This window comes from Panicum hallii, chromosome 2 (genome assembly GCF_002211085.1).
Source record: "Panicum hallii strain FIL2 chromosome 2, PHallii_v3.1, whole genome shotgun sequence".
Taxonomy (NCBI): Eukaryota; Viridiplantae; Streptophyta; class Magnoliopsida; order Poales; family Poaceae; genus Panicum; species Panicum hallii.
In genome coordinates, this window is record NC_038043.1 from 47080610 (window position 1) to 47105389 (window position 24780).

Below are 24780 nucleotides of genomic sequence, written 5' to 3' on the forward strand. Positions count from 1 at the left end.
TCGGACCTCAACTCGGCTGAACGCCACCTGACACATGACAAGTGAACAAGAAAAGTTCAGAGACTGGAGGCTCTTTTTTCGTACGGCGTATACTGACAAGAAGCTGCAAATCTCGAGTGGTGGTGGTGGTGGTGGGAGAAATTGACCATACATCCTGAATTATGGAACAAACAAACACGACCTAGCGAGCAGCACGTGATAATTTTCGATGCGTGCAAACCAAAATACTGGCCAACCCTTGTTACAGACAATTCCAATTTCCAATGATATATATACAGACATAGATAGTCATCCAAAACACTAGGGAGTTGAGGAGCTCTTCTGTTATTTTTTGCTTAGAACACCAAACAGGAAGGACAACATCAGAAGAACTGATTCGCTTCCAGGATGAAACAACAGAGACACGAGTAAGAAAGCACTGACGTATATCCTAGGTGAAGCAAAAGCACAAGCGCGCAGAAACACACAGGGTTGTTGCTTCTTCGTTCAGTATCAGAGGCGGGTTTCACGAGACGATGAGTTAAAACCTGCTGCGGTGTGCTAGTGAGCTCCACCGGAAGTACCACCATGGACACTGCTAATCGAGCCCCAGTGAGATTCTCCTGTTCCCATCTGCACGGCAATACTGTCCATTGACTCCGATGTCCCACTTCTGTGACCCCAACTTGATCGCCTCGAATGCATACCAGCCCTACCTTCCGTAAGCTCAGGAAGGCCTTCTCTGCTCAAATCTGGGGATGCATGGGCTATTCTGCCTTCTTTCTCATCCAATAGGCCGCCTAGACCAACCTCCAAGTCTCTGATATCAGCTGCCGACCGAGGTTCATCCCAGGATATTGGCTTCCTACCCAGTTCAAAATCTCCAACAGGTTTGCCCATATTCGGGCTCATGAATCCCCTTGCTGGTGCACGTGATTGCTGTAAACCTTGCTCTGCTGGGACTCTAGCTCGGAAATTGTTCTTGGAAGGAGGGACTGCAGTGCAGAAGATCTCCATGAAGTTGTTCACAATCCCTCTGTTGTATGGATTGGCCCGCCGATCATAGCGATATCTGAAGTTCTCATAGGTTGTCTGCAAAGGAGAGGAGCGGTGATTACTAATTCCTAGTGCTAAGCCTAAAAGTAAAATCAACTACTATGAAAAGCTGACAGGGCAACCAACCTGGTTAGTGCTCATCAGGTAGAAATGGAAGACAGACAGGCCACCTACAAACCACACACAGATGAAGCAGTAGATGATCAGAACCATTGATGCTGGTGTCTTCAACATTGCTTTCCAGATCGACGATTGTTCTGCATCTCTGATCTTGACAATGTACACCCAGCAGAAGCCAAACACATATAGGCAGAGTAATGTCGTAGAGAATACAAACATATAGAAGAACCGATAATTGCGCTGCAACAGATAAACAGGCAGTTAGCACCACATAGCGAAGCTCCTGTTAATGTATTAAAATATCAACAGAGTATTCTTCAGATAACATTACTTGATACAAGATTAAACGGCAACGCATGCTGCAAACAACGATGTTAAATTATTCAAGGCATCCTCATACTTACCAATCCTATGCATTGCCCAACCCAAGGACAGTGGTGATCAAAGCGCTCCACGCAGTTATTACAGATAGAACAGTGTGAGCATCGAGGTGGTCGATACAGCATGCAGGTGTCACAGTACTTGACCTTCACAATGACTCCATTTACGATTACATCCTTTGTCCGTGGCAAACGCAATTGCTGTGGTGTCTGACCATTTCCAGAATCATTGTTCATATCAATGGCTTCAGGTTCAGGAGGATGGGTGTTACGAGGCACTATACCAGGATCTCTACCAGAGGTAAGAAGCAGCAATGTCAAATCCTGGAAAACAAAAGGAAAAAGATTCAGTCAAATAAAGAAGTAGATCAAACACATCACCTCGTATCCATGATTGATTGATTGACTCACTAAAGCTTACACAGAAAGCAATTACCTTCAATGATAATCCTCATGCATAAAAATCTCATTCACTTTGAGGTTAGCGTTAAGTAATCTTTTTTTTTCACATAAATTGTAAATGCTATCTGCAATGCCAGCTACTCCAATTTCTCTATTTGATAGTCACAACCCAATGTGTTTCTCAGGGCTTGGATTTGCATAACCACCATTCACACCAAAAATCAATGTTTTACAGGCTTTTCATGTGCATTTTTTTGTTTAAATCGAGAAAGTTATCTCGTACTGCAGATATATATCTGCTAACAGTCATTTACTGAGAAAATAGAAATGGTGTCCAAAGAAACATCATTCGCATAGGACAGATGGCAGAGCCACTGGGTCTCACACCAACCCCCATTATAGTGGGCCACATACAACCATTGTTCCAATGGGTGGTTACAGTTGCAGCTTCATGTATGCCCATAATTTTTTTATTAGTTGTAAAACAAACCAGTTATAAAGTTATAGTAGGGATGACAGACTGGCTCTTCAAATTTATAGATGTGATAATCAAGAACCATCTCAAGGTATCAGCAATTGGTACTGCACCACTGCTGCATCAAGTGAGTGGTGAAAACCTAATGGTACTTTTGGGGATCTAACATATCACTGCCGTGTGGGGCTCAAAACGGTTTCATTCCGAAAGAAATGGAACTCAAGCATCAAAAGAGGAGATTAAATAAAAGCAGGGGTAAGACAAGGGACCTACTGGCAGTTCTTGTTAATAAAACTATGAATTATACAGTATGTTACTCTTTATACATTCAGTCTCCACACGTTACATTTCTATATCCATATTCAAAGTGTGTGCGCTATTTGACAACTTTATTCAAAATTTACTAATTAAGGAATAAATTTAACAAAATTTCATCAACAAACTGACGTGAAAAGTTGGCAATTTGATTGCTGTCCACTACCACACTTCCTATTTATCAAGAAGATTAAATTATCATGCAACAGAACATGGCTTAACTGCCAATATGAAGCAACCAACTCCAGACAAGCATGCTTCGAATTCCTTGAAATGGTTTAGAAAGAACAGAGTAATAACAAAACTTACATATACTGCGAAGACGATAACTATGACCATAACTGAAATTCCCCAGTGATCAGGAAAGTCATTGATAAGATGTCTGGCCACAAATATACAGAAGATCACCACTGGTGCGAGAATGAGGAATATAGTGAGAAACAAGGATCTCACATCAGGTCCAAATATGAACCGGCCTTGCAAGAAAAACTCCTGAAAAGAATATCAGTAGCTATTTTAGAAACCAATATAGGAAACTTGTGACAACTGCAATTGTGAAGAGATGTATAAAAAACAAAACATCATGTAATATATGAAGAAAGTTAGATTACAAACAATTTATTCATTGGATACTAAACACAGATGTCCAGTCAAACACCTACCCGTAATAAATGCTATCGGAAAATGAACGTATAATACAAAAAAAAAGGTACTGGAAGGATATTGTACAAAGTAAACAATTATAATAATATAAAGAACTATCCAAGCAATACTTGTGTGGATTATGATTCTGTTGACAGGAAGTGTGTCCTGTGCACGACAGAACCCATCATGCTTTCTGGAAAGTTAGCCAGTTAACCCCTCTAATTTGTTGTAAACTCGAAACCAATTTCTATAACTCTATCCAAAAGTCAAGTGATACAGACCACTGCCAGCCTTCCTCATTGTATTATCTTAAATTACACTTCCAGGGAAGAAGGGGTGCCTAACAATCAAAAATAAATTCAAATTCTTGATTCTTCACGAGATTGTATGAGTAAATAATTGGCCAGTGAGCACTGAGCAGGTGACAACAAATGTTAATCTCTGGGCAATACACAGCTTGCCTGGGACTGTTCACAATTCATAGACTCTCACAAAATGGGAACTGTTCACAATTCATAAACTATCACAAAAGAAGCCCCAATAGCTGATAAACAAAGTCTAATACATATAACCTGGCGGCACCTATACCTCCAGTGTTGAAGCTCCTATACCTCCGCCTATCCCCTTAGGCGAGGCGCTGCCCCTCCGCACAGGGCTTAAGAATGCCAAGGCGAGCGCCTAATGACGCCCTTTGGAACACTATAAATACATGCTGGTTCACCATGGATAAATAAAAGGTATCCCTATTTCCCCTAGGATAAAAAGGCTATTTGAATGAAAAATACCCTACCCCTAAATGGGTAAAAAGGGTCTTTCTATAAATTAGACCAGCATCATCACTAGTTCACTACCCTAATGAGTTTCCTAAAATGGTAGATACGCACATCTCCAACTTAAGTGTTCTGTAATTCTGCTCAAACCAATATTTTCCAGCCAAACACCCAAAAACCCAATCAACATGGCAGAAATATGGAAGCTATCTGTACCTGATAAACTAAGAATACAGTCCAATGAAAAGAAAGCCTTTGCCCTTCCTAGTTTCAATCCGTGTTATATGATTCATCCCAAAACATTTCAACAGTTACACCGAGTAAAGTAATTTCACATCACACAAGCTAATATTTCTGGCCCAAATTGATCAACACACGACAAAACAAAAAAGGCAAACCATTTGTACTGGATGTTCTCAGCATCATGTCCAAATTAAAGAAAGCACATGCTCTTCCTAGAATCCTAATTTCAATCTACATTTCATTATTAATTCCAGAACCGTGTAACAGTTGCAAGAAGTTCAAACATTTAGAACTGGTGAATTTTGCCATTATCTTGACAAGCAGTACGCCCCTTTGAGATAAATATAAACTACATTCCTAGCTCAAACACTCATTTCATAATTCATAGCACAACTGCACAGCTACAAAAAAGCTTGGACGATTACAGGAGTTCCTATCATCCAGATACATTTCCACAGCTAGATAACCACTGCAACACGACAGTTGCATCACATACTTAACATTTCCGGAACTTGTGCACTAAACCCCCACAATTCAAGCTTAGAATCACAGGAGTCACAAGCCCATGGACTAACCGCAGCAAAACAACACCTAATTTCCAAACCATTCATGTGGAATCAAATCAGGGAACTTAACGCTACCTCACAAAACCCTCGCTAATCACCGTACACGCAGATCCAGATCCACTGTTCACGGGCACACAGAAACCCAAAATAAAGGGGTGGAGAAAGGGGGAGCGCGAGCGCTTACGTTGCTTCCCCGCCAGACTTGGTAAACCCTAGGCTGCTCGCCGGAGGCACCGGCTCCCCCGGCGCCGCGGGACGGCGGCCCGTACATCCCCAACCGCCCTCCACCTGCTACCCCTCCGCAGAGCTGCAAACCTTAGCTGGCCTCACCCCCCACGCAGCGCTCTCCTCTTCCGCCCCCTCTCCAGGACCGAGCAACCAGCAGCCCCCGAGATCTCCCGAACCGAGCGCGCGCGCGCACCTGGCGACCCGGAGCAGCTCCTCCGGCGCCCGCGGCCGCCGGCGACGAGGAGCGGGGTGGAAAACGAGGGGAAGGGGTGGCGCGACCCGCGGCGGCCGACGCGAAAGCGCGGGCGGAATGGCGAGCAGAAACGGCGGAGGCGAGGGGTGGGGCGCGGGGCGAAAAGAGAGTCAGAGAGGGGACTAGTCCTCGAGCACTGGCGAGAGAAATGCGGCTGCGCGACGCGAGCACCCGCGCGGCCTGGGACTGGGAGTGGAGACGAGGTGCACGGCGGCGTGCGCGTAGCAGCGGGCGGCGTGCCACCGTGTCCCCAGCGGTGGGGCCGGGCCGTTTATTTTTCGGTGCGGGGCCCACTTGGCAGCGAAGCATGCCGCGGCCGCCGTCCCGCTATTAAAAGGAGGAGCCTTGCTTGACTTTTTCAGGTCGGGGAGTGGAGTGGAGTTGGTGAACGGCTGGAGCGCCCCGGCAGTGGTTCAACCGTTTGACCGGATTTATTGGGAGCCGGCTTAAGGCCCGTTCGGTTATCCCGTTCCGGGCCATTCCAGGCCAGGAACAGTTCCACACTAGTACAAATTATTGAAGGAGTAGGAACAGTTCCGGACCATTCTCATGCAACCGAACGGGACCTTAGTGTAGCTGATGATCGGAGAATGTTGACAATGGCCTCTGGCCTATAATCTTAGACTTGCGGCTTGGAGTTTTCACGTCATTTGATGTCACGACGAGCACGAGTAGCATAATAAGTTTAGATCATCGAGTCGGGTGGATATAGTAAGTGCGGAGGCTACTAGTACTTTGCCTTTGTTTTTCTAACGAGCTGTGCGACCCTTCATCGAGAGAAACAGAGACTTTTTAGCATGTGATGGCATGAGTAAGAGTGTAAGACCGTTGGAAGAAGAATTTTTCTACAACCCGCAATAATCCCAATAAGTGAGACAGTGAAAGGCTTACTATTATCATAGAAGTAGTCAATATAAGTGTGCTTTTCTTATTAACATCATAAAAGTCAGCAACCATCCTCGCATTTGTATGAGGTCTTCTTCACGCAAATTCACAATGAAAATTATTTTCGTGTGACTTTACAGACCATGTCGATATCCTAATGAATCCGGTCGAAGGAAGCCGAAGCCATAATAGAAGTGGTTTTGCTATCTTTTATAGCTTTTTCCACACCCCATAGAAGTCAGCTTTCGAAAATCAAATGTCCAAACAAACATACACTGAGGTAACTATGTGCTTTTGATGAATGATTGTAGCCATTTCATTCCTTAAACCAAACAAAAATGTGAGTAAGAAGATGATGGAGAACCCCAAATAATCCTCAAACTAAACACTGCATCATAGCCAGGTTCAAGACATCATACGTCTACTACATTGTTGATGTGGTTTATCTTAGGCATTGTTAATTTGCTATGGTTGGAAATGATTAGTTAGACAACGTACACCCTCTGTCCCTTTCCTCTCCATGTTTTTTCTGACACTCGCGGTTGGTGTTTGCTTGGATTTTTACAATCGAAAATCTAGCCAGCACAATCTCAGAATGGCGAGCCAGCACAAAACGTGATCAGAATGGGGAGGTCCCTGCTCACTAAACTACACACGCTACAAAGCCATCCATCTACTTGATTCATCTCCTCTACCATCTCGCGCACGAACATGGAGAGGGCTCTGACACTATCAAACTCCGAAGCAGCGGTGGGCGGTGGCACGCTCTTTCATTGGTTTAGGATCAGGTGACCGTTCTTACGGCCATCGGCCCATCGCATTGTGGATACGTCTGATCTCGGCCGTCGATTTGGCAGCAATGGATCGGGCGGCGGCTGACATGTACCCAGCCGAGTTCACGAAACGTGCTGCGAACACGTGATGCGGGCACAAGCCGATGTGGATACGGGATCGGGTGGGGTGGGGAGGCTCCGGGTCCGGGCTCTGACCGACTGGCGGGCTCTGGGCAAGTGTGATCGATCCAGCATGCAAATGCCGCCATTAATACCAGAAGGTGTCTGCACCTCTCCTCTCCGTTCTAGAGCGAGAGATCAACGCTGCAAATAGAGAGAAGAAACACTCAACAAGCTAGAGAGAGGGGGGGAGAGAGAGAGCCGGGCTGATAAAGCAACACTGCACCATTGGGGAGCTGCGCAGTCTACACCCTCACTGCTTAAACACTCTCACCTCCTCCCCCTTCTTCCTCCTCCTCCCTTTCCTCTCCCAAGTGGCCAAGTCCCAACCGCTCCATAACCACAGCTGACCGCTCCTCTCCCTCCCCCTCTCTGCACGACCACGACACCATGATCCCATGAGCGACAAGAAGAAGAAGAAGAGGAGGAGGCAGATAGGTATTGCGTAGGTAGGATAGGAGCTATACATCCAGATAGCAGCGGAGTAGCAACGCTGCCAGCACGTAGGGATGTACAAGAACCAGCTGCAGGAGCTGGCGCAGAGGAGCTGCTTCAGCCTGCCGTCGTACGTGTGCACGCGGGAGGGGCCCGACCACGCGCCGTGCTTCCGGGCCGCCGTCACCTTCAACGGCGAGACCTTCGAGGGCCCCAGCGGCTGCACCACGCTCCGCCAGGCCGAGCACGCCGCCGCCGAGGTCGCCCTCGCCCGCATCGCCCTCCGCGGGCCCTCCACCTCGCTCGCCGCCCGGGTCCTCGTAAGTCACCCGCTCGATCTTCCCGTGCTCCCAGCTTCTCGCCGCTCTCGCTTCTTCGGCGTGACGCCAGCTCGTTGGAATGGGCGCCTGTAGGATGAGACGGGGGTGTACAAGAACCTGCTGCAGGAGACCGCGCATCGGGCCGGGCTGAAGCTGCCGGCGTACACCACGGTGCGCTCGGGCCCGGGCCACTCACCGGTGTTCGCCTCCACGGTGGAGCTCGCTGGCATGAGCTTCGCGGGCGACCCCGCCAGGACCAAGAAGCAGGCGGAGAAGAACGCCGCCATGGCCGCCTGGTCTTCCCTCAAACGGAGTACGTTAACCAGCCAACCCCGAAAAGTCAAATCTTGTGCGGATCTTTGCGAGTCGCAGAGCATTGACAGTCCAGAGCACCATGACTCGCATTCTTGCAGTGCCGGAGGCGCGCAAGGAGCCGGGCGCCGGCGACGAGCAGGACCACGTGATCGTCGCAAGAGTTCTCGCCGCGCTGAAGCCTCGAGGCGACGGCAAGGCGGCGCCTTTGCCAAAGCAGTGCGGCACCGGATCTTCTCCCTCTGTTCTTCCGAACCCGTCGCTGTACAGACACCAATGGCGGCCTCGGAACACCCCTGCTCAGCCGCCGAGGACGGCGCCCCCGCAGCCGCCGGTTGGCCCCAGGATCCTGCCTCCCCTGCACCTGCTGCAGCAACCGGCGTCGAGCTCCATGGACGCCGCGGCGGCGGAGCTGGTGCGCATGCTGGAGAGGGCCATCGTGAGGGACAGGGCCGCCGCGGAGGCACTCCCGCCGTCGCCGTGCTACTACGCTCCGGCCCCGGCGTACCACCACGGCGCCGCGCCGAGATCCTTCGCCGCGGACGGGTTCCACGCGCCGGCCGTGAGCGTGCGATCGGTGATCCCGGTGTGCGCCGCCCCGCCGCCGCGGCCGCCGGCCAAGCAGGAACGGAATGGCCCAGCGACATCCTCATATGCAGGCAAGAGGGTGTGAGCTCGTGGCCGGCTTTTGAAGCGCAAGAAGAGAAGAAATCGTTAGCCTTCATTGGTTCTGTTTTCGCGGGGGAATTTTGATCACAGCTTTCTCTGTACAAAAGTTGTGTACGAGGTCATCCAAGCATCTCTCTCCCTTTTCTCTCCCCCTACCTCTGCTGTTTTGACCATGATCCGGATGGCGAGATCTTCAGAGTTCAGAAAGGCAGCCGTGGCCTCCATGTCCATGAGACCACGGAGGGCTTTAGATGGATGAACATATGATATAGTTGTACTACTGTTCTAGAGCTTCAGTAGAAGCCATTCTCCGTGTTAACCAGCGTATCATCTCGTCGGCCCTGCATACACATCTTGCCATGTACAAAATTTCACGTCGTATACATATCCTTTTTTTTCTGAAGCTTAGCCGTGCTTTTTCTGCCTGCTTAAAAATCTTATAAAAAACTCCCAATTACTAGTAGTACTGTCGGTTGCAACTTCACTACGGAGTGAATGAATCAGCCGTACGTATGCGTTACCGCCAAGAATCACGCAAGAAATCGACTCGGACGGTACACGTACGCGAGGGGGAATCATTCAAGGATCGAAACAGATCTCAGATCCAGAGTTTATGGTGACCTTGACTGCCGAACAAACGGCACATGCAAACCAGGAGACGTCTAGATGATGCGGTTAGCGTCCCAGATGAAGGCTAATGCCAAGGTCTAAACTTTCCACCCCTGATTGCTACGTTCTTCTTCGGACGCCGACTGAAATCCATCCCGGCCTAGCTGCCCGGTTCTTCTTTCTCGCAGCAAGGGCATTGCACTGTGGAATGGAATGGCGAGGCAGACGCGAGTAGGGAGGAGGAAGAAAGGGTAGGGTACCAGAGGAGAAGGCCGGGGCCGGGGGAAGAAGACGGGTGCGTGTGATCACCACTGGACCAGTAGCTCTCCATCTCGAGACATTGATGGGCGTAGCGCAGGCATTTATTGCCACATCAGAGGGCGGTCAGGAGGGAGAGGGAGTGAGGAGATGGCAGGCACGCTTTAATGGCGGGGCAGTGGCCATTTGCTGGGCTCTGTCTTCCCGCCATCAATGCTGCCATCGGCGTACTAGTCCACCCGCAGAGCGAGAGCAGCGAGCGAGGGAGCAACGCAAGGACACGGTCACACGGACCCATGGCCCATGGGATGGGCGAGCGCGCGAACACGAGCTCTCCGCTGTTTCAAATGGCAGAAGAGGCTGAATTTTTTTTCGGCCCTGCTAGCACTAGGAGTATCTGCTAACGTTTCGATGATGCACCTCCGCTCCCAGTTCCTCTCCCAGCCTCGTTCATCCACCTCATATCTATCGCTCGTCCCCTCGGTTCGTGTCTTCGCGGCGGAGACGCCGGCGTCCGGCGAGCCGGGGACGCACGCATCCGCTGACCACTCCGAGATCGGAGACGCATGTTGCCGCGCATGGCGATGGTGGCAGCGCGACGGCCGCCGGCCCACCCTGCGCGTCGGCACCGGCGCCCGCTCGCCGGGATGTTCGGTGTTCGTCCCGGCGGGCACCCGCTACTCGCGCATCGGCGCGTGCACGCAGTGATTGCCCCCACGTCGACCACGACCAGCCTCGAAGCCGTAGACCACTCGCCGTCGCGTGGTCGCAGCCCCACCCCACCCCACGCCACGCCACACTGTCTTGAACGCCGCGCGGCGCGCGCACCACGACGTACCAACCCCACGAATGGCATGATATAGAAAAAAAACAGGAGCCTCACGGCCCCGTCCGATCGGCGAGCGGCAGGCGGACGGACGGATACGATCGCGCCGATACGTACACGCACGCCCGTCCCGTCCCGATCGATCCCCGCGGCTTCGGCAGGCGCGCCCGCCCGCGCCGGCCATGTGCCCCGGTCCTGGCGTGGTGGTTTCCGGCCAGTCTCGGTTGCCGGGGATGGTGGCGATCCGCGCCGTAGAATTTATTAAGCCGGGGGTTCGAGTTTGACCAGCGCGGACCGGCCGGTGCGTGCGGCGGCCGGCAGGCGAGCGCGGGTACGGTTGCCGGGCTCCCGGCTCGCGTGATCGGGGCGATCGGAGAGGTGGGGGAGAACGAGGAGCTCGTGGTCCGCGTCACGGTCTCGCGCGCGGCACGGAGGGGTGTGGGTGGCGGTGACGCGTCCGTGCGGCGGTTGCGGGTTCAGGCTCACAACGAGGAGACACGGGCGTTGGGAGGATCGGCTCGTGGTACCAGTGCCGGGGTACCGGCCGTGCGTTTGGACTTCGGCCAGGGCTCAACCGCCGCTTCTGGTGCCTCCGGGCGCTGCACGGAGAGACGGCGTCGGATGCGAGACGCCGCTGCCGGATGCCAACGGAAACGCCTGACCCCCATCACGTAGGGTGACATCTACTATCTACTATCTCTTATTTTTACTCCCATCCCCTTCCACTTCTGCTTTGGCGGCCTTGCCGGTTCCAGCACATCCGCCCCCGGCGGTCCAGCAGATCGGTGACCGCCGGCCGCGGCCGGACTGACTGGCCCCCGGGGCAAACGAAGCTCCTCAGTCCTCACGCGAGCCGTGAACGAGCACCGGCATTACCTGCGCTGCCGCTCCCTTTCCGGGTCCAAAGCTTGCAACCGACGCGATTCAATTCCCTGTTGCGCGCCATCACCGTCGACCCGTCTGAACTCTGACGGCCACCTCCTCGCCATGGCCTTTACTTCGCTTTGAGAAACACAAGCCAAGATCGTAGTAATGGGACGCCTGCACTGTGGCACCGGCACCCCATCTCTGAACTAACCTGAATCTTCCTCTCCTCCTGGTTGCTGCAGGTGCCGCTGTGACAGTGTAACCGCTCACTCAAGGTTCCGACGCCATTTTGCGCCCCCTCCCCCACCCCCCCCCCCCCCGGCCCTCGAATTGATGGCGATCCTCTCCTCTCGGCGCGTCTACGGCCACGACACGCTCGTCTGCAGCAGAGGCATATTTACCTGCCGCAGAGGGGGAAGAAAACGAATTCAACGCCGTGTGGCAGGAAAATCTTTGAGCCCGCCCACCTCAAGCAGTGGAGTGGAGTGCGTGGAGGCTTCTACTGCTACGTCGCGTCAGGCGCGAGGCCAGTCCAACCGCAACCGTCCATCCATCAATACCATACCGTGCGCGGCGGCGGCACATGACGCCACAAGCGGTCGCTGTGCAAGGCGACCGGCTGGCAGCGAGGAGCCGATGGGGGATTCCATTTTTGGTTGGCAATCAAGAAGGCCTTTTGACCGAAGCAGTGGGGTGGTGGAAGAGGAAGAGGAGAGGAGTGCTGCCTGCATCCTGTGCCGCTGACCACATGGGTCATGGGTGGATGATGGAGGTGGAGGTATTAAAAAATATATATATTTAAAAAAATTAAAATAAATTATAATTTAGAACGGAGGTAGTATATTTCTATACAAGTGCAAGGTGGCTCGAGAACAAATTTCTGGAGCGCAGTGCTCTAACAAGCAGCTCGCTTAACTCTAGGTAACAGATTCAACAATCATAATAAAAAGAACCGGTTCTCGTAACACACGATTATTTGCACAGTGATCAGTGTACTTATTGGAACAAAAGGCCTTCTAACCAGCACAGGTAACAGAAGTGAAACCAGCGCCATGGATCACCAGTTTCAGACACATCGACACACTTGTTCAACACATTTGAAACCGAGTTCTCATAGGTTTATGCTTTATATAACCATGCATAGACTATCAAAACAAATTGGCAGAAGCTAGACCAAGCGTGTAATAGCTTCTACACATCATCTATCTAGTAGTAGTGTTCTATATGTTCTATTGGTAATTCCTACCTCATCCATCCCTTCCCTCACAGCCTGGGATACGGATCCTCTGCGGTACTTCTCCCTACAGTTGGGTCACTAATGTGCAGGCCTAACTCCACACATCAGTGACAGGTGTTCATGCAGTGGAATCCCGTCCCATAGCCCGGTGCACCAGCGTTGTAGTTACTGCTGTTTTGTTGGTAGTTTGCATTTCCTGCTTGGCCTGGGTAGCCTGGTGCACCACCCCTGCCATAGCTAGGGTTGCCACCTTGGTAAGGGGGTTGGTCGCCACCTTGGAACGGAGGTGGCGGATTGCTGCCCTGATAAGGGGGTTGGCCGCCACCTTGGGAAGGAGATGGATTGCTTCCCTGGAAGCCTGGCCCTCCACCTTGATATCCAGGGTTGTTGCTCGGGTAAGCAGGGCCCAGGCCACCATGCATGTTACCACCAGGGCTACCTTGGTATCCAGGCAGTCCACCTTGGTAGCCAGGAGCACCACCTTGCTGATAGTTTGGAGCATGTGGTTGGTACGACGGCGGAGCACCAGCATTTGGTGGTGGAGGTGGCGGCATGTTGCCCTGAGCAGGGTGCATCGGAGGAGCGTCACAAGGTGGCCTCGGGTTCTGCCCTGGACGGGGGCTGTTAAATCCCTGCCCAGGGGGCACATCTCTGTTCTGGAAGTTCTGCATGTTCTCCCTTCTATCAAAGCTCCTTGATCTATCAGTGTTACGAGGCCTATCATTGCGCCGGTTTCTATTATTGGCACGTTCATCGTTTCTCATCCACTCCTCATGGTACTTAGGGTCATACGGAACAGCTTGTCCATTTATAAAAGGCTCCCCTGAAACAAGACATTGAGGATCAGACATACATATAAAAGTTCTTGCTGCTTCTGTCACATAAGACAGAGATAACCTAAAACAGATCTAAATTGTAAATGAATTTTCGCAACCCCAGCCATCAGCACACATATGCAATCCACTATTCCTCGTAAATTATCATTCCCATGACCTTAACAGGCTAGAAAACGTACAAATTTGAAACAATATTAGATTACAAATGCTTTCTTGCATGCAAAAGCACAACAGAAACTAACATACAGAAAACACTAGGACAAACACATTAGAAAGCATTTGGTTATAAACCACGCAATAGTGCTGCCACACAGTTCTCAAGTACAAAGGCAATTGGCACTATCTACAATAATCACAGCTACTAACATAACATCACCTACAGAACAATATAAACTCCAAATCAGAAAAATAAAATGTAATCAAGTAATCACTTATCAGCCTATCTGTTCAATTGGACCTGTTATCAGGCATATTAGTACATCCTTAATATGTCCTCTTAAGACTGAAGTTACAAAGTTCACCTACATGTATTTAATGCTAGAAAAATTCAAAGGATCAGGAATAGTGAGATACCCATTTCTATATAGTTTGGTGCCAAGTTAGAGTACAAGAGGGCAAAGAAGTAATGAGCAGCAGAAATTGAATACAACAAATGATTTACAGATCAAACGTAAGAGCTCAAAGGAATTACAACTAGTTCAAGTACACATGGACTGATTTTCACAGGCCATACAATCCAATTATAAAGAGTGTGACATATAAAACAGGCAACCAGCACCATGAGAAAGATATAACTGGGAGTCAGCAACTACCGTTAACTGGTCCAGATACAACACAGGAAGAACATATGTATTACCTCCATAGTCCTTGTTCTTCACATCCAGGTATGAATCAGGAAGAACCCAGCGGACATTGGGCAACTCTACAAAAAAAATTTATGGTTACAAGGTTAGAGAAAAAAGCAATTAGAGTCCGCTTCACCACATACTGCCTATAGAAAGTATCATGCTGCAATACCTTTGATTTTGTAGGATAGCTCCTCAGATACGAGGGCACCAAAAGCAAAATAATGACGAGTTGACACTGAATATATCTTTTGCCTTGCTTCTTCCTCGCTGGAATAAGGATAGATATGAGATACAAAAGAAATTCAAAACAAAAATAGAAAATGAATAGTACACTGTATATGTTGAAACAACCAAATGTTTAAGCAAAGAGCTCCATTTTGATGTCCTCAAGTCTGAGCTCTACTTCAGTTCTAAGAGATAATTAAGTATACAAACATGAAGAAAATTGCAAGTCAGTGATAGACTGATTGCCATCAGGGTTTCAAAATATAATTGTGCTCCTGTGGTAACCCGGTAAGGATCATAATCCACCTACAGACACTACATTTTTTTTCCACCATGGACCTACAGACACTATATCCTGAACAAACTTGAATAGGAGGCATCAAATATATGTTTGAGAAATGAGAATAGCACTTCAATTCGAATTTACGTCCCATTATATCGAATAGATCTCTTCCACAATGCTACGAAGAGAATAACCCAATTCCTACTTCCCCTCCTTGACTCGTTAATTCACACTTCAAGAAACCGCAAATTAGAAAAAGACATTACTAACAACGACCAACTAAATGGATAGAAGAAAACAAGCACTCCAATAACAAATGTCACACATAGCAAAATAGAAGAACTGGCTAGGATAAGTCGAGTGTCTAATAAATCCCTGTGTAAACATAGACAAATGTGATAATACACCTAAAATGGCAACTAGAGCCAATTTTTCAATAGACATAAATCCAATCACAAGCGCGCCATGGCTGATGATTACAACAGAAGACAAATCCGAATCCAAATAACTCATGCGTGCAGTTCTCGCTTATCAGAACATCCACCAGAATGACAGGTGATGTCGCATAAGACAGTAACACAACATTCGCCAGACCACCTTGTCAATCCCTGCGCCACCCCCTACCCATCGATCACCAAATCAAATTGTGCGCGTGACAACATGAGGGGCGAGATCGTAGTATACGGCTGTACCTTCCAACGACCTTTGCGAGGGTCTTGATGTAGGAGTCGATGATGCCGTCGCGGGGGACGTCGGGGTTCCCGGGATCCCCGGGGGGCGAGTCCATGAGGACGAGCCAGTGTTCGAAGTCGCAGCCGTCCAGAAGGATCGACTCCTTGGGCGGCCGGTTGCTCCAGTTCGGCGACGAGTCCCTCAGCGACGACGTGGCGGGCTGCGACGAGAAGAGCCTGGCGGGTGCGGACGGGGACGGGCGCTGCGCCGCTGCCGGGTGGAGGCTCCCGGCCGCGGCGGCGAGGGGGCGAAGGGGACGGGAGGAGACGGCGCCGCCGCCGCCGGGGAGGGGCGCCGAGAGGCTGGCGAGGCGGAGCGCGCGCGACGCCGACGCCGACGCCGACGCCGACGCCATCGGGAAAAACCCTAGAGAACGGGACGGGGGAACGGTAGAAGACGGCGAGGGTTTGGGCCCCGTTTGGAATAAAGGAAAGAAAAATACAGGAATAGGAAAAAACGTAGGAATGGGCAAAACGTAGGAATCAAGAAGATGAGAAAACCATAGGAATTCAAAACACAGGAAACTAGAATTGTTGTTGTTTGGATTGCAGGAAACATACAAGTTTGAATATTTGAACCACGGAGGGTACTAGCCGTTGCAAGCACATACTAGCCGTTGGACATGATGCACACATGCTAGTCGTTGGGCATAAGACCGTTGGACCTCTCTAGCTAGCTTCTTGCTATATAATTCACCCATATGACATACAACATTGCAAGAGCCATTCAAACACACTCACCCACCTGTAGCAAACCAAGTAGTAGTATTCATTTTCATGGATTCAAACTACCATCGTAGGTCCAGAAATGATGATGAGTTTATTTTCTGCATATTGCCCACATTACAGCCCACATTACAGGAAGATACCTCTTCCCAAGCATCACAAAAACAAACAATACACACTTCTTGTAGGAATGGAGCCACATTTATACATGAGACTCTAACTAGTCATGAAATCGTGTGTAGAACCAGATTTCATATGGAGAGAGATATTCCAAGCATTAGTCCAAAGATTGCGTAAAAATAATCTTGCTGATTCAAGTTATGTCTCTGTAGAAGAGCAGCTTGGTATATTTTTTATATGCAGTGTCAAAAAATGCTAGCAATCGGACATTGCAAGACCAATTTCAGCATAGTGGAGAGACAATCAGCTGGCACTTCCGGGCAGTGTTGTATCCTCTTACACAATTGACATGCAACTATATACGCCCACCTTCTCTACACCCACATCGTATATTAAGACAACCCAAATTTTCTCCATACTTTCAGGTATTTCTTTTTACTGCTATAGCAATAAGAACTTGAACTAAGCATGATACTAATTCTAAATGATATGTGCAGAACTGTATTGGCGCTATAGATGGCACTCACATCCCTGTGACAATTCCATTTGGTCAAGAAGAGCCATATAGAAACAGAAAACAGGATCTCTCACAAAATGTCATGGTGGCTTGCGACTTTGATCTAAGGTTTGTTCATGTACATGCTAGATGGGAGGGGTCAGCCTCTGATGCAAGAGTTCTCCAAGATGCACTCAACCATGGATTTAGTGTGCCACCTGGTAAATTTTATTTAGTGGATGCAGGTTATGAAAACACACCAGAATATCTTGCTCCGTATCGTGGAACAAGATATCATTTACAAGAACAGGGAAGAGCAGCACAAAAACCACAGAACTACAAGGAATTATTCAACCTCCGACATGCTCAGCTACGAAATCATATAGAGAGAATTATTGGTATACTAAAAATGAGGTATCCAATACTCAAAGCTGCTACATTATATGACATTAGTACACAGGTTGATATTGCTGTAGCTTGTTGTGTAACTCACAATTTTATACGGCTACACAATGGAGATATGTTATTGCCCCAGGATGCCTCTATAGATATCAATGAACAAAACATGAGGTCTGTACCACAAGGAGATGATCGATATAACAGTGATGTGCCAACATTTAACAATGAGCGACAAGCAGGAAATGCAATGCGAGATGACATAGCTATGAGAATGTGGGAAGATTATATTACAAGACGAACAAGTCAAAGATAGAGAAGTTCTTATATTAATTGTAAACTCATCCACTCTCATGAGTCGGTTAATTTGTACCTTGCTAATTATCAGTTATGTTATGAGCACTGCTATATTAGTACTCTATACAAAAGTTAGGCTACCCAATGTTGCAGTAGTTAGTACTACAGCAATTGATCACAAAATAAACATGCGTACCTGCACACATGTAACAAAAGCTAGTCTTATGGAAGCTAAAGTTGTTTGCGTAGCCACCCTAGTCGAAACTGGTCACTAGTAAATGAGAGAAACACTTCCCTGGCTGGTGGATTGTCTTTGAAAATATCTGCTGCCTTATCATTTCTTCCATCAGTAGTTCTTCAGCCATCCCCTCAAGTGTTGACACACAATTTTTTATGCTGTATGGATCCTCCATTTTTTTTCCTCAACAGCTGTAAATCGATCAATCTCCTCTTTTTTGAGCCTTAAGTATCTCTCATGAAAATCATTGGATGAAGCAGTGTCAGGTTTTGGCCTTTTTGCCCGCCTTTTGTCTGGCACTTGTGGAGTTGAAATAGATAGTCTGGAATTTATGCATGGTAGCTCTGGAACTTGTTCTGAATCAAATGCTGTTTGATCAACAAAAGGTTGTTCTTTTTCTCCTTCCAGTGCCTCAAGAAATGCAGAGTCATTTGCTTGGTCTGAGAATTGACTAAATGCATCTGTACCAAACCAGTTGGTTTCATCCTTGCTTCCCCCTTCTTCAGAAATAAAATTCAATGACGAATCTGATCCTGCTACTCTTACAGGTTGTTTCTCCCTATTTGAATAATGATCCATTCCACAACAGCTTCTCCCTTCAGCATATCGTCCTGTATAGATTATATGAAAAATTATTATACACATATACAAGTATAGGAATATGTGCAGTTAGTAAAGATTTAAGTTCAGCTGCAACTCACCATCATAGAGAGCAAACAGATCGTTATAATATGGAAATGACTTGTCTCGCCAGCGAAGAAGGGCTTCTTTGTTTCTATGTGCTTCTAGCGATTTCCAAACCACATCTGGCGCTGTGACCATCATCCTATCAGGATCCCAACCAAAACCACTTTCTGCAGACAAATCTTTTACAACTCGATACTCTTTTTTCATATCCCGCTCCTTTTGTTTTACTTGAGAAACAGAGTACAAGGTTGAAAATTTTTTATTGAATTGCTCTGTAATACTCTTCCATGCCTCCTTGCTCCATGCATTGTTTGTTCGGAATCTGGGCACATCATGATCTTTTAATAGCCCAATAAGATAAACAATCATTTGATGATTCCAATTTGCTCTACCAGATTTGCCTTTTGGGCCTAATCAGAAATACAATCTTAGTTTCAGAATAATACAAAGAAAGCACCTAATCTTGCTTTATATGAGGTCACAACTTTGACATCATCAAGCTGCTATATTTTCTGTATGCACGAGGGCAATTGCGAAAGTTGGATTGTACAATTGCATTTTGCTAAGCAGACAATGACTATCTGCATGTCTTACACGAGTGTAAAAATAATCTCTGATCTACACTGTTACAATGTTTGCTCAACTTGGTGTCCAGTAAATGAGCAAGGCTTCGAACAATAAGTAAAAGTATAAATAAAAGGTTTATGGTCCTGTAACATCTCAAGTCTTCAGTTTTTCTGATTATCAGTCAACCACACCTTTTTTTTCACAAAGGAAAAATTCGATTCAGACAAATGAAAAATTCCAGACCACAAGTAGTGCAGAGGCACGGACAAGTCGTTTTCAACAATTAGTTTCTCAAGGACAAATAGCAGAAGCAAACAATTAACGTGCATGCTTCCATTCCTCTGGATAGGTTCGCTACAAGTTGCGATACTCTGATAGATACAGTGCAAATAAAAAGAGAGTATGCGCAAATATTTTTCATTGTAGCTACGGAGTACAAGCTTTTGCCGGCATTGGGTTGGGTGCAGACCCGGCTCTAGGCCAAGGCAGGGCCAAAGGTCCTGGGGTGAAGAAGCAAGCGAGGACCCAGAGCCGGGGCAGCGCCGGCGGTCAAGCGGCAAGAAGTGGCGATACTCTCGTATCGTGCCATTGACGCGTACAGCGCCCTCCATCACAGCGGCACCCCCGCCAGCCCTCTCCAGCTCCACCTCGACGCCTGGAAACACGATTCACCGCCGCCATCCTACCTCCCTACACTGAGATAAGGCAGGGAGAGCTGAGATCTTTACCTGTTTCTTGTGAAATTACTTCATCCCCTCCAGATTGAGAACCACAATCTAGTGTTGATGGAAGGGGAAAAGGCAGAGGAGGGCGATTCCGTTGAGCAGATGAGCTACTTGGTCGTGGATTCGTCATCTTGAGGTCCAATCTTGAGGCAGATGAGCTAGTTCTGTAGAGCCATGGTTGGGGATGAGAGCTTCGTGAGGAAGAGAAAAAGCAGATCCAGACGGAGAGAGAACGTGAGAGACAGAGACGGAGAAAGAGCGAGCTTTTCTTTCCTTTGACTCGGAGTGGATTTTTTTATTCCTGTAAAATGCACACCCGTAGTTTCCTTTCCTGCGGAATGGATCGCCGGTTTCCTCCGTTCCAAACGTAGCAGCGTGTTTCCTTTCCTATGGATTGTATTCCTTAAAAAATCCTTTGATTTTCCTTTGATCCAAACGGGACCTTAATGGATTCGCACACAAAGGCTCGCGGTCGATGGCGGTAGCCGCCGGTAGGGAGCCCATTGCGGATGCGGATCTCGAATGGGTCGCAAAGAATACTGATCCAGGATCAGCCCACACAGGCCCAGCGGGACATTTATTCAACTGGACAACATCTTTTTTTCTCATGAAGCGACAACATTGAGCGGGAACATTCACAAATTCGGATAACAGCATTGAAGGTAAGTTTAGATCTTCCAGCGATAGCGGGTTCTCCGCCCCGCGGGACAACGAAACCGACCAGCCCGGTCCTGTTCTGATCATCTCATCTCTGCAACCGAGGCCTAAATCTTGCGAGAGCGGAAGGAGAGGATAGATTGCTGGTTCCGCGCTGCCGTTGGAGCCCGCTCCCCTGTCTACTTGCCGTCGGCTTTGAATGGGCCTCCCGAGGCAGGCATCCCCCTCGGTGCCGGAGAAGGTAGAGATCATCTACGTTGCAGCTTGTTAATTTATATATAATTCTACAGCCATTTGCGAATCTTTGCTGCTCGTTTAAGTGATAGACATGACATCTCACGTCATGTGAGGTAAAGTTGGTGTACCTGTTTGCTGGGGCACGCTCTGCCAGATGAAACGCCTGAGGGCGTATCAGGCTCCTCGAGCAAATACACCTGTGGGAAAATGGAATTTCCCTAAGCGCCGGTCGTTTGGATTCTCTTATTTTGAGGAGTTAAAATCTACTAAATGAATTAACTAAAATATTTGGCTTAGAATTTGATATCCCATCACTTTTCAATCACTTTCCAAAATTTTATAGGGTGTGAGATGGAAATTAAACCAAGCTATTTTTTCTACTCCGTATACTTTTTGGCTCACTCCTCTATAGTAAAAATATAGCATATAAGTATTTTTCTCGTATGGCCAATAATAATATACAAATATATTCCGTATATAATTATATTAGCTTAATTAGATTCGTGTCTAAATTACGATTATTAGAAGGGAATTGAATTACAAGGTTTCAAACGGGGCCAACTGTTTAAAACCATGAGAAAAATATGGAAAACCGACAGGAAAATTAGTGTTGGCTCCGAACACGTCGTGTGGATATGCTCGTATGTTCATGTTTGCTTGCATTTCTGTCACCTAAAATCCAAAATTCGCAGGTACTTTATCCATCGTTACATCAGAGAGTAACCCAAACACACGCACACACCAACTGATGTCAAAAGACACATGTTACTCGAAAAGCAGCTGACGGAAAAGAAGAAGAAAAAATGAACTGGTGGAAGCATCGTAATGGTAACCCCATGAAGTGGTCTGAAGCGGCTTTAATTAATTTTACTGCAGCTGAAACAGCTTGGCGAGTATCATGCTCATGTCGAGGAACCTCCGCGCGCAGTTGCTCAGGCAATCAAGCGGCTTCTCCAGGGCTGAGCTTGTTCCCCGGGGTGCTGGCCATGGTGATGCATTTGTCCCAGAACGCACTTGTTAGCTTGCTGACCATCTGCTTGGCCATCAGCTGCTCCTTCTATTGCTGTACAAATACATCGATCAGGATGTAATAAGGCTTCAGATTGGCTGACAGAATCTGTATTACGTGCTGATAGGGTTAAGGGCCGGATCTGGTGCAAGGCGGTTCTCACCTCGAGTAATCGCCGCAGCTCGGGCGAATCGTCCACGTCCCTGGTCGCCATGGCATGTATCGTGCAAGAAGCCAAGAACTCCCAAAACCCTAGCTTCGCTTCGGTAGTTTCTGGCTGGATTGGAGCGGAAGAATACTGGGGAGGGACAAGGAAAGAGGCGTAGCAATAAGCGGCCGTTGCCCGTTCGTCAAGAAGGTATCACCCATCAAGAGTTTGTTTCGTACTGGGCCTTACTGGGCTTAATTTGCAGGCCCATAAATACCGCTTCATAATACTCCCTCCGTCTTTCTTCGGGGAGAGATGCAGAGCTCCGAGAACTCAAAAGGGCTCGTGACCCGATGAGTGATTTTCCTTCACCGAGGTTAAAGAAGAGAAAGTTTGGTCCATGGATCTTTTGACGCTCAAGCAACTCCCTCTGTCAGTCTGTCTCCCCTGTACCAGCTCTTTGGCCATTGCCCATGACTTCAGTCTTCAGGTAAGGTCTGTAAAACACGTGCTCCACTACCCATATACAAATACGACGGATGTCATTAGCGTACGTTACCATCCTCCATTATCACCATCACCTCCTGGGATAATCATAGCTTACACTCTTCAGATCCAAGCGATTACCGTTCTGAACTCTCTGACAATTGCGAGCGCGCGCGCACACACACCATGAATCCATGATCTAGCTTAGCGCTGCAGCCTTCAGAGGCACCATGCATGCACATGGAGGCATCAGGATGGCACTGTTGGAGTGCTGGTGGACGGCCCCCTCCTGCCTGCCAAACAAGCAATCAATCAGCTTAAAAGCAAAGCTAATCCCTGACGCCGCGGCATCCAAGCGAAGCCCATGCAGGCATGCCCCGCGCACGTGGCCTGACCTACCTACCAAATGATCCCTTGGGGCTCCGGGAGAGCAAGCCGTTCCTCCGAAAGCGAGACACCTCACATCATCACACATGTGTGCCTCGTTGCTCGGTTAGCACGGGCAGTGCCGCTGCTCAGGACATGATCTTAGACGGACTATTCGCCTCGGGCTTTGTCTGGAACGCCGAAATTTTGCAAGGGTTTAGTTTCGTAGTCGCGGTTCGTGCTCAAATGCTTCAGAGACAACTATCCCTGCGGTCAAACAGGCCTTTTTTTTACCTTTGGAGATAGATTTAAGAGGCCAAAGCTAGGAACAAAGACAAATCCCAGCTGTACCGTATCAACCCGGCAGAGCCTGCCTACCCAGGTTCAGAACTATGATCGCAGTCAAAACTCTGGGTTTAATTCCTGTGATTTTTAACATATTTTCAACATGCTGGCACGTCCTAGTCGGCCAAGAGGTCGAGCTCGACCCGGCTACAAAAATGTTCAGAAGTCATGTCCGATAAAAGAAAACACATGGGAAATCAAATCATTGGTCAGATCCCTGGTCCAGCAGTTGCTTATCCGGCGACAGAAGGCATCAACCTAACCTTCCCTTTCCTATTGCTTCGATCAGGGGGCTTCGCTTTTGTTTCCGCCTCGAGCTTTCTCCTTCACAATAATTTACCGGGGAAGATTATCAATGCGGGAGTTGCTTCGTTCCACGGGCAAGCTCTCGCCGCGCACAGGTCAGAGCCACCCGCACTCCAAAGGCATTGACGACGCGCTACACCTCGGGGCCGGCCGCGGCCGGCCTCCGAAAGCAACCCCGGCCGCCCATGAGCTAGCCGTCGATGTGCTTGCTTGCTTGCTGCAATGGGGCGTGCGTGAGCTAGTAGCAATTATGCAGCGATGGACTGATGGAACGGCCTGAAAAGAAGAGTGTACTGATCAGGCTTTGGTCTTCGATTTTCAGTAACGGCGATCACGCCACTGTTCACATCTGCACATGGTCGATGCAAATGCGTCCAGGGGTTGGTTTCTGAGTTCCTACGTTAGTATTGGCTAGCTTGTGTTTGAGGAAATGTCGGACGTCCTAGCTAATAACCTCTCCCTATCTCACTCTTTCTCCCTCCTCCCTATGATTGATCATTACCTACTGCACATACTTTTCCATGCTCGCTTGCTTGTTCTGTGCGGCCATCTCTGGGCTCTTGCTGTTTGTTTAAGGAATAGACATAGCATCAAGTGAGCTGACAGCCTTGTTGGAATGGACTTTGCGAGGCAGATGCTCTCCTAATCCAAATGCCCCCAAGTAGGGCTGGCTGAAAAGGGCGCGGCCTCAGAACATGCTCAGTGTTTCATGGAGTTCGGTCGAGCCGACGACGACAAGCGACAGCAAATCGACGAAAAGGAGGCGACGGATGGTGCGGCTTGCTTGAAACTGGGGAGGCTTTGGGGTTCCTATTTCTGGTCCAGCATTGTCTGTCTCCTGATGCCAACCCTGTGTTTGTGTGTGTGTGGGGGGGGGGGGGGGGGGGTTAATTCTTGTCAACGTTAGTTTGCATTATTGCGTGGCAGATGGTGCTGCTCTTTTGGCTTGGAGAGTTGAAGGGGACCTGTTGCTTGGGCAGGCCAGCTTTGGCCTAACCCTGTCCTCATTAAGATCAAGTGTAAGCCTGAAAATATGCATGATGGAGTGCTAATATTTTCTGTTCTTCATCAAGGTTTTTGAAAAGCGAAAGATGTGACCCTGAAAACATTATGTGTAGTGTACTGCACTTGTGCAGGAAGAATTACAGGTTCAGTTCAGAAGTTGCAACACTTCGGTGGTAAATGGTAGTAACGCTGAAGAAGTTACCCTTGCAAGGCAAAATGGTCGTTGTGCACACGAAAAGGTCA

At 48.5% G+C, this 24780-nt stretch overlaps 3 protein-coding genes across 3 annotated transcripts; 1 reads left to right on the top strand and 2 right to left on the bottom strand.

Moving 5' to 3' along the window:
• Window positions 1-202: 202 nt before the first annotated feature.
• Window positions 203-5222, bottom strand: LOC112881615 (probable protein S-acyltransferase 7). The gene is made up of 5 exons (XM_025946395.1): window positions 5136-5222; window positions 3037-3219; window positions 1560-1859; window positions 1162-1395; window positions 203-1071 (listed from the first exon to the last, which is right to left on the bottom strand). The coding sequence occupies exons 1-5, from the start codon at window positions 5220-5222 to the stop codon at window positions 541-543; spliced, it is 1335 nt and encodes a 444-aa protein (XP_025802180.1). The 3' UTR covers window positions 203-540.
• A 2185-nt stretch (window positions 5223-7407) lies between these two features.
• On the top strand, window positions 7408-9409 carry LOC112881727 (double-stranded RNA-binding protein 3-like). Its single transcript, XM_025946559.1, has 3 exons — window positions 7408-8025; window positions 8119-8338; window positions 8439-9409. The coding sequence occupies exons 1-3, from the start codon at window positions 7780-7782 to the stop codon at window positions 9008-9010; spliced, it is 1038 nt and encodes a 345-aa protein (XP_025802344.1). The 5' UTR covers window positions 7408-7779; the 3' UTR covers window positions 9011-9409.
• Window positions 9410-12907: 3498 nt separating this feature from the next.
• Window positions 12908-16082, bottom strand: LOC112881157 (multiple organellar RNA editing factor 8, chloroplastic/mitochondrial-like). Its single transcript, XM_025945849.1, has 4 exons — window positions 15688-16082; window positions 14657-14754; window positions 14496-14561; window positions 12908-13626 (listed from the first exon to the last, which is right to left on the bottom strand). Exons 1-4 carry the CDS (start codon window positions 16080-16082, stop codon window positions 12908-12910), a joined length of 1278 nt encoding a protein of 425 aa, XP_025801634.1.
• Between the last annotated feature and the right edge of the window lie 8698 nt (window positions 16083-24780).

Excerpts from the sequence above, each read along its gene's own strand:
- LOC112881615 (XM_025946395.1), bottom strand. The coding sequence starts at position 5,222 with ATGTACGGGCCGCCGTCCCGCGGCGCCGGGGGAGCCGGTGCCTCCGGC. Across the intron at positions 1,860-3,036 it reads TTATCGTCTTCGCAGTATAT|GATTTGACATTGCTGCTTCT; the intron begins GTAAGTTTTGTT and ends TTTGTTTTCCAG. Across the intron at positions 1,072-1,161 it reads ACCTGATGAGCACTAACCAG|ACAACCTATGAGAACTTCAG; the intron begins GTTGGTTGCCCT and ends TCTCCTTTGCAG.
- LOC112881727 (XM_025946559.1), top strand. The coding sequence starts at position 7,780 with ATGTACAAGAACCAGCTGCAGGAGCTGGCGCAGAGGAGCTGCTTCAGC. Across the intron at positions 8,026-8,118 it reads CGCTCGCCGCCCGGGTCCTC|GATGAGACGGGGGTGTACAA; the intron begins GTAAGTCACCCG and ends GGGCGCCTGTAG. Across the intron at positions 8,339-8,438 it reads CTGGTCTTCCCTCAAACGGA|TGCCGGAGGCGCGCAAGGAG; the intron begins GTACGTTAACCA and ends GCATTCTTGCAG.
- LOC112881157 (XM_025945849.1), bottom strand. The coding sequence starts at position 16,082 with ATGGCGTCGGCGTCGGCGTCGGCGTCGGCGTCGCGCGCGCTCCGCCTC. Across the intron at positions 14,755-15,687 it reads CTCGCAAAGGTCGTTGGAAG|CGAGGAAGAAGCAAGGCAAA; the intron begins GTACAGCCGTAT and ends TCCTTATTCCAG. Across the intron at positions 14,562-14,656 it reads GCTATCCTACAAAATCAAAG|AGTTGCCCAATGTCCGCTGG; the intron begins GTATTGCAGCAT and ends TTTTTTTTGTAG.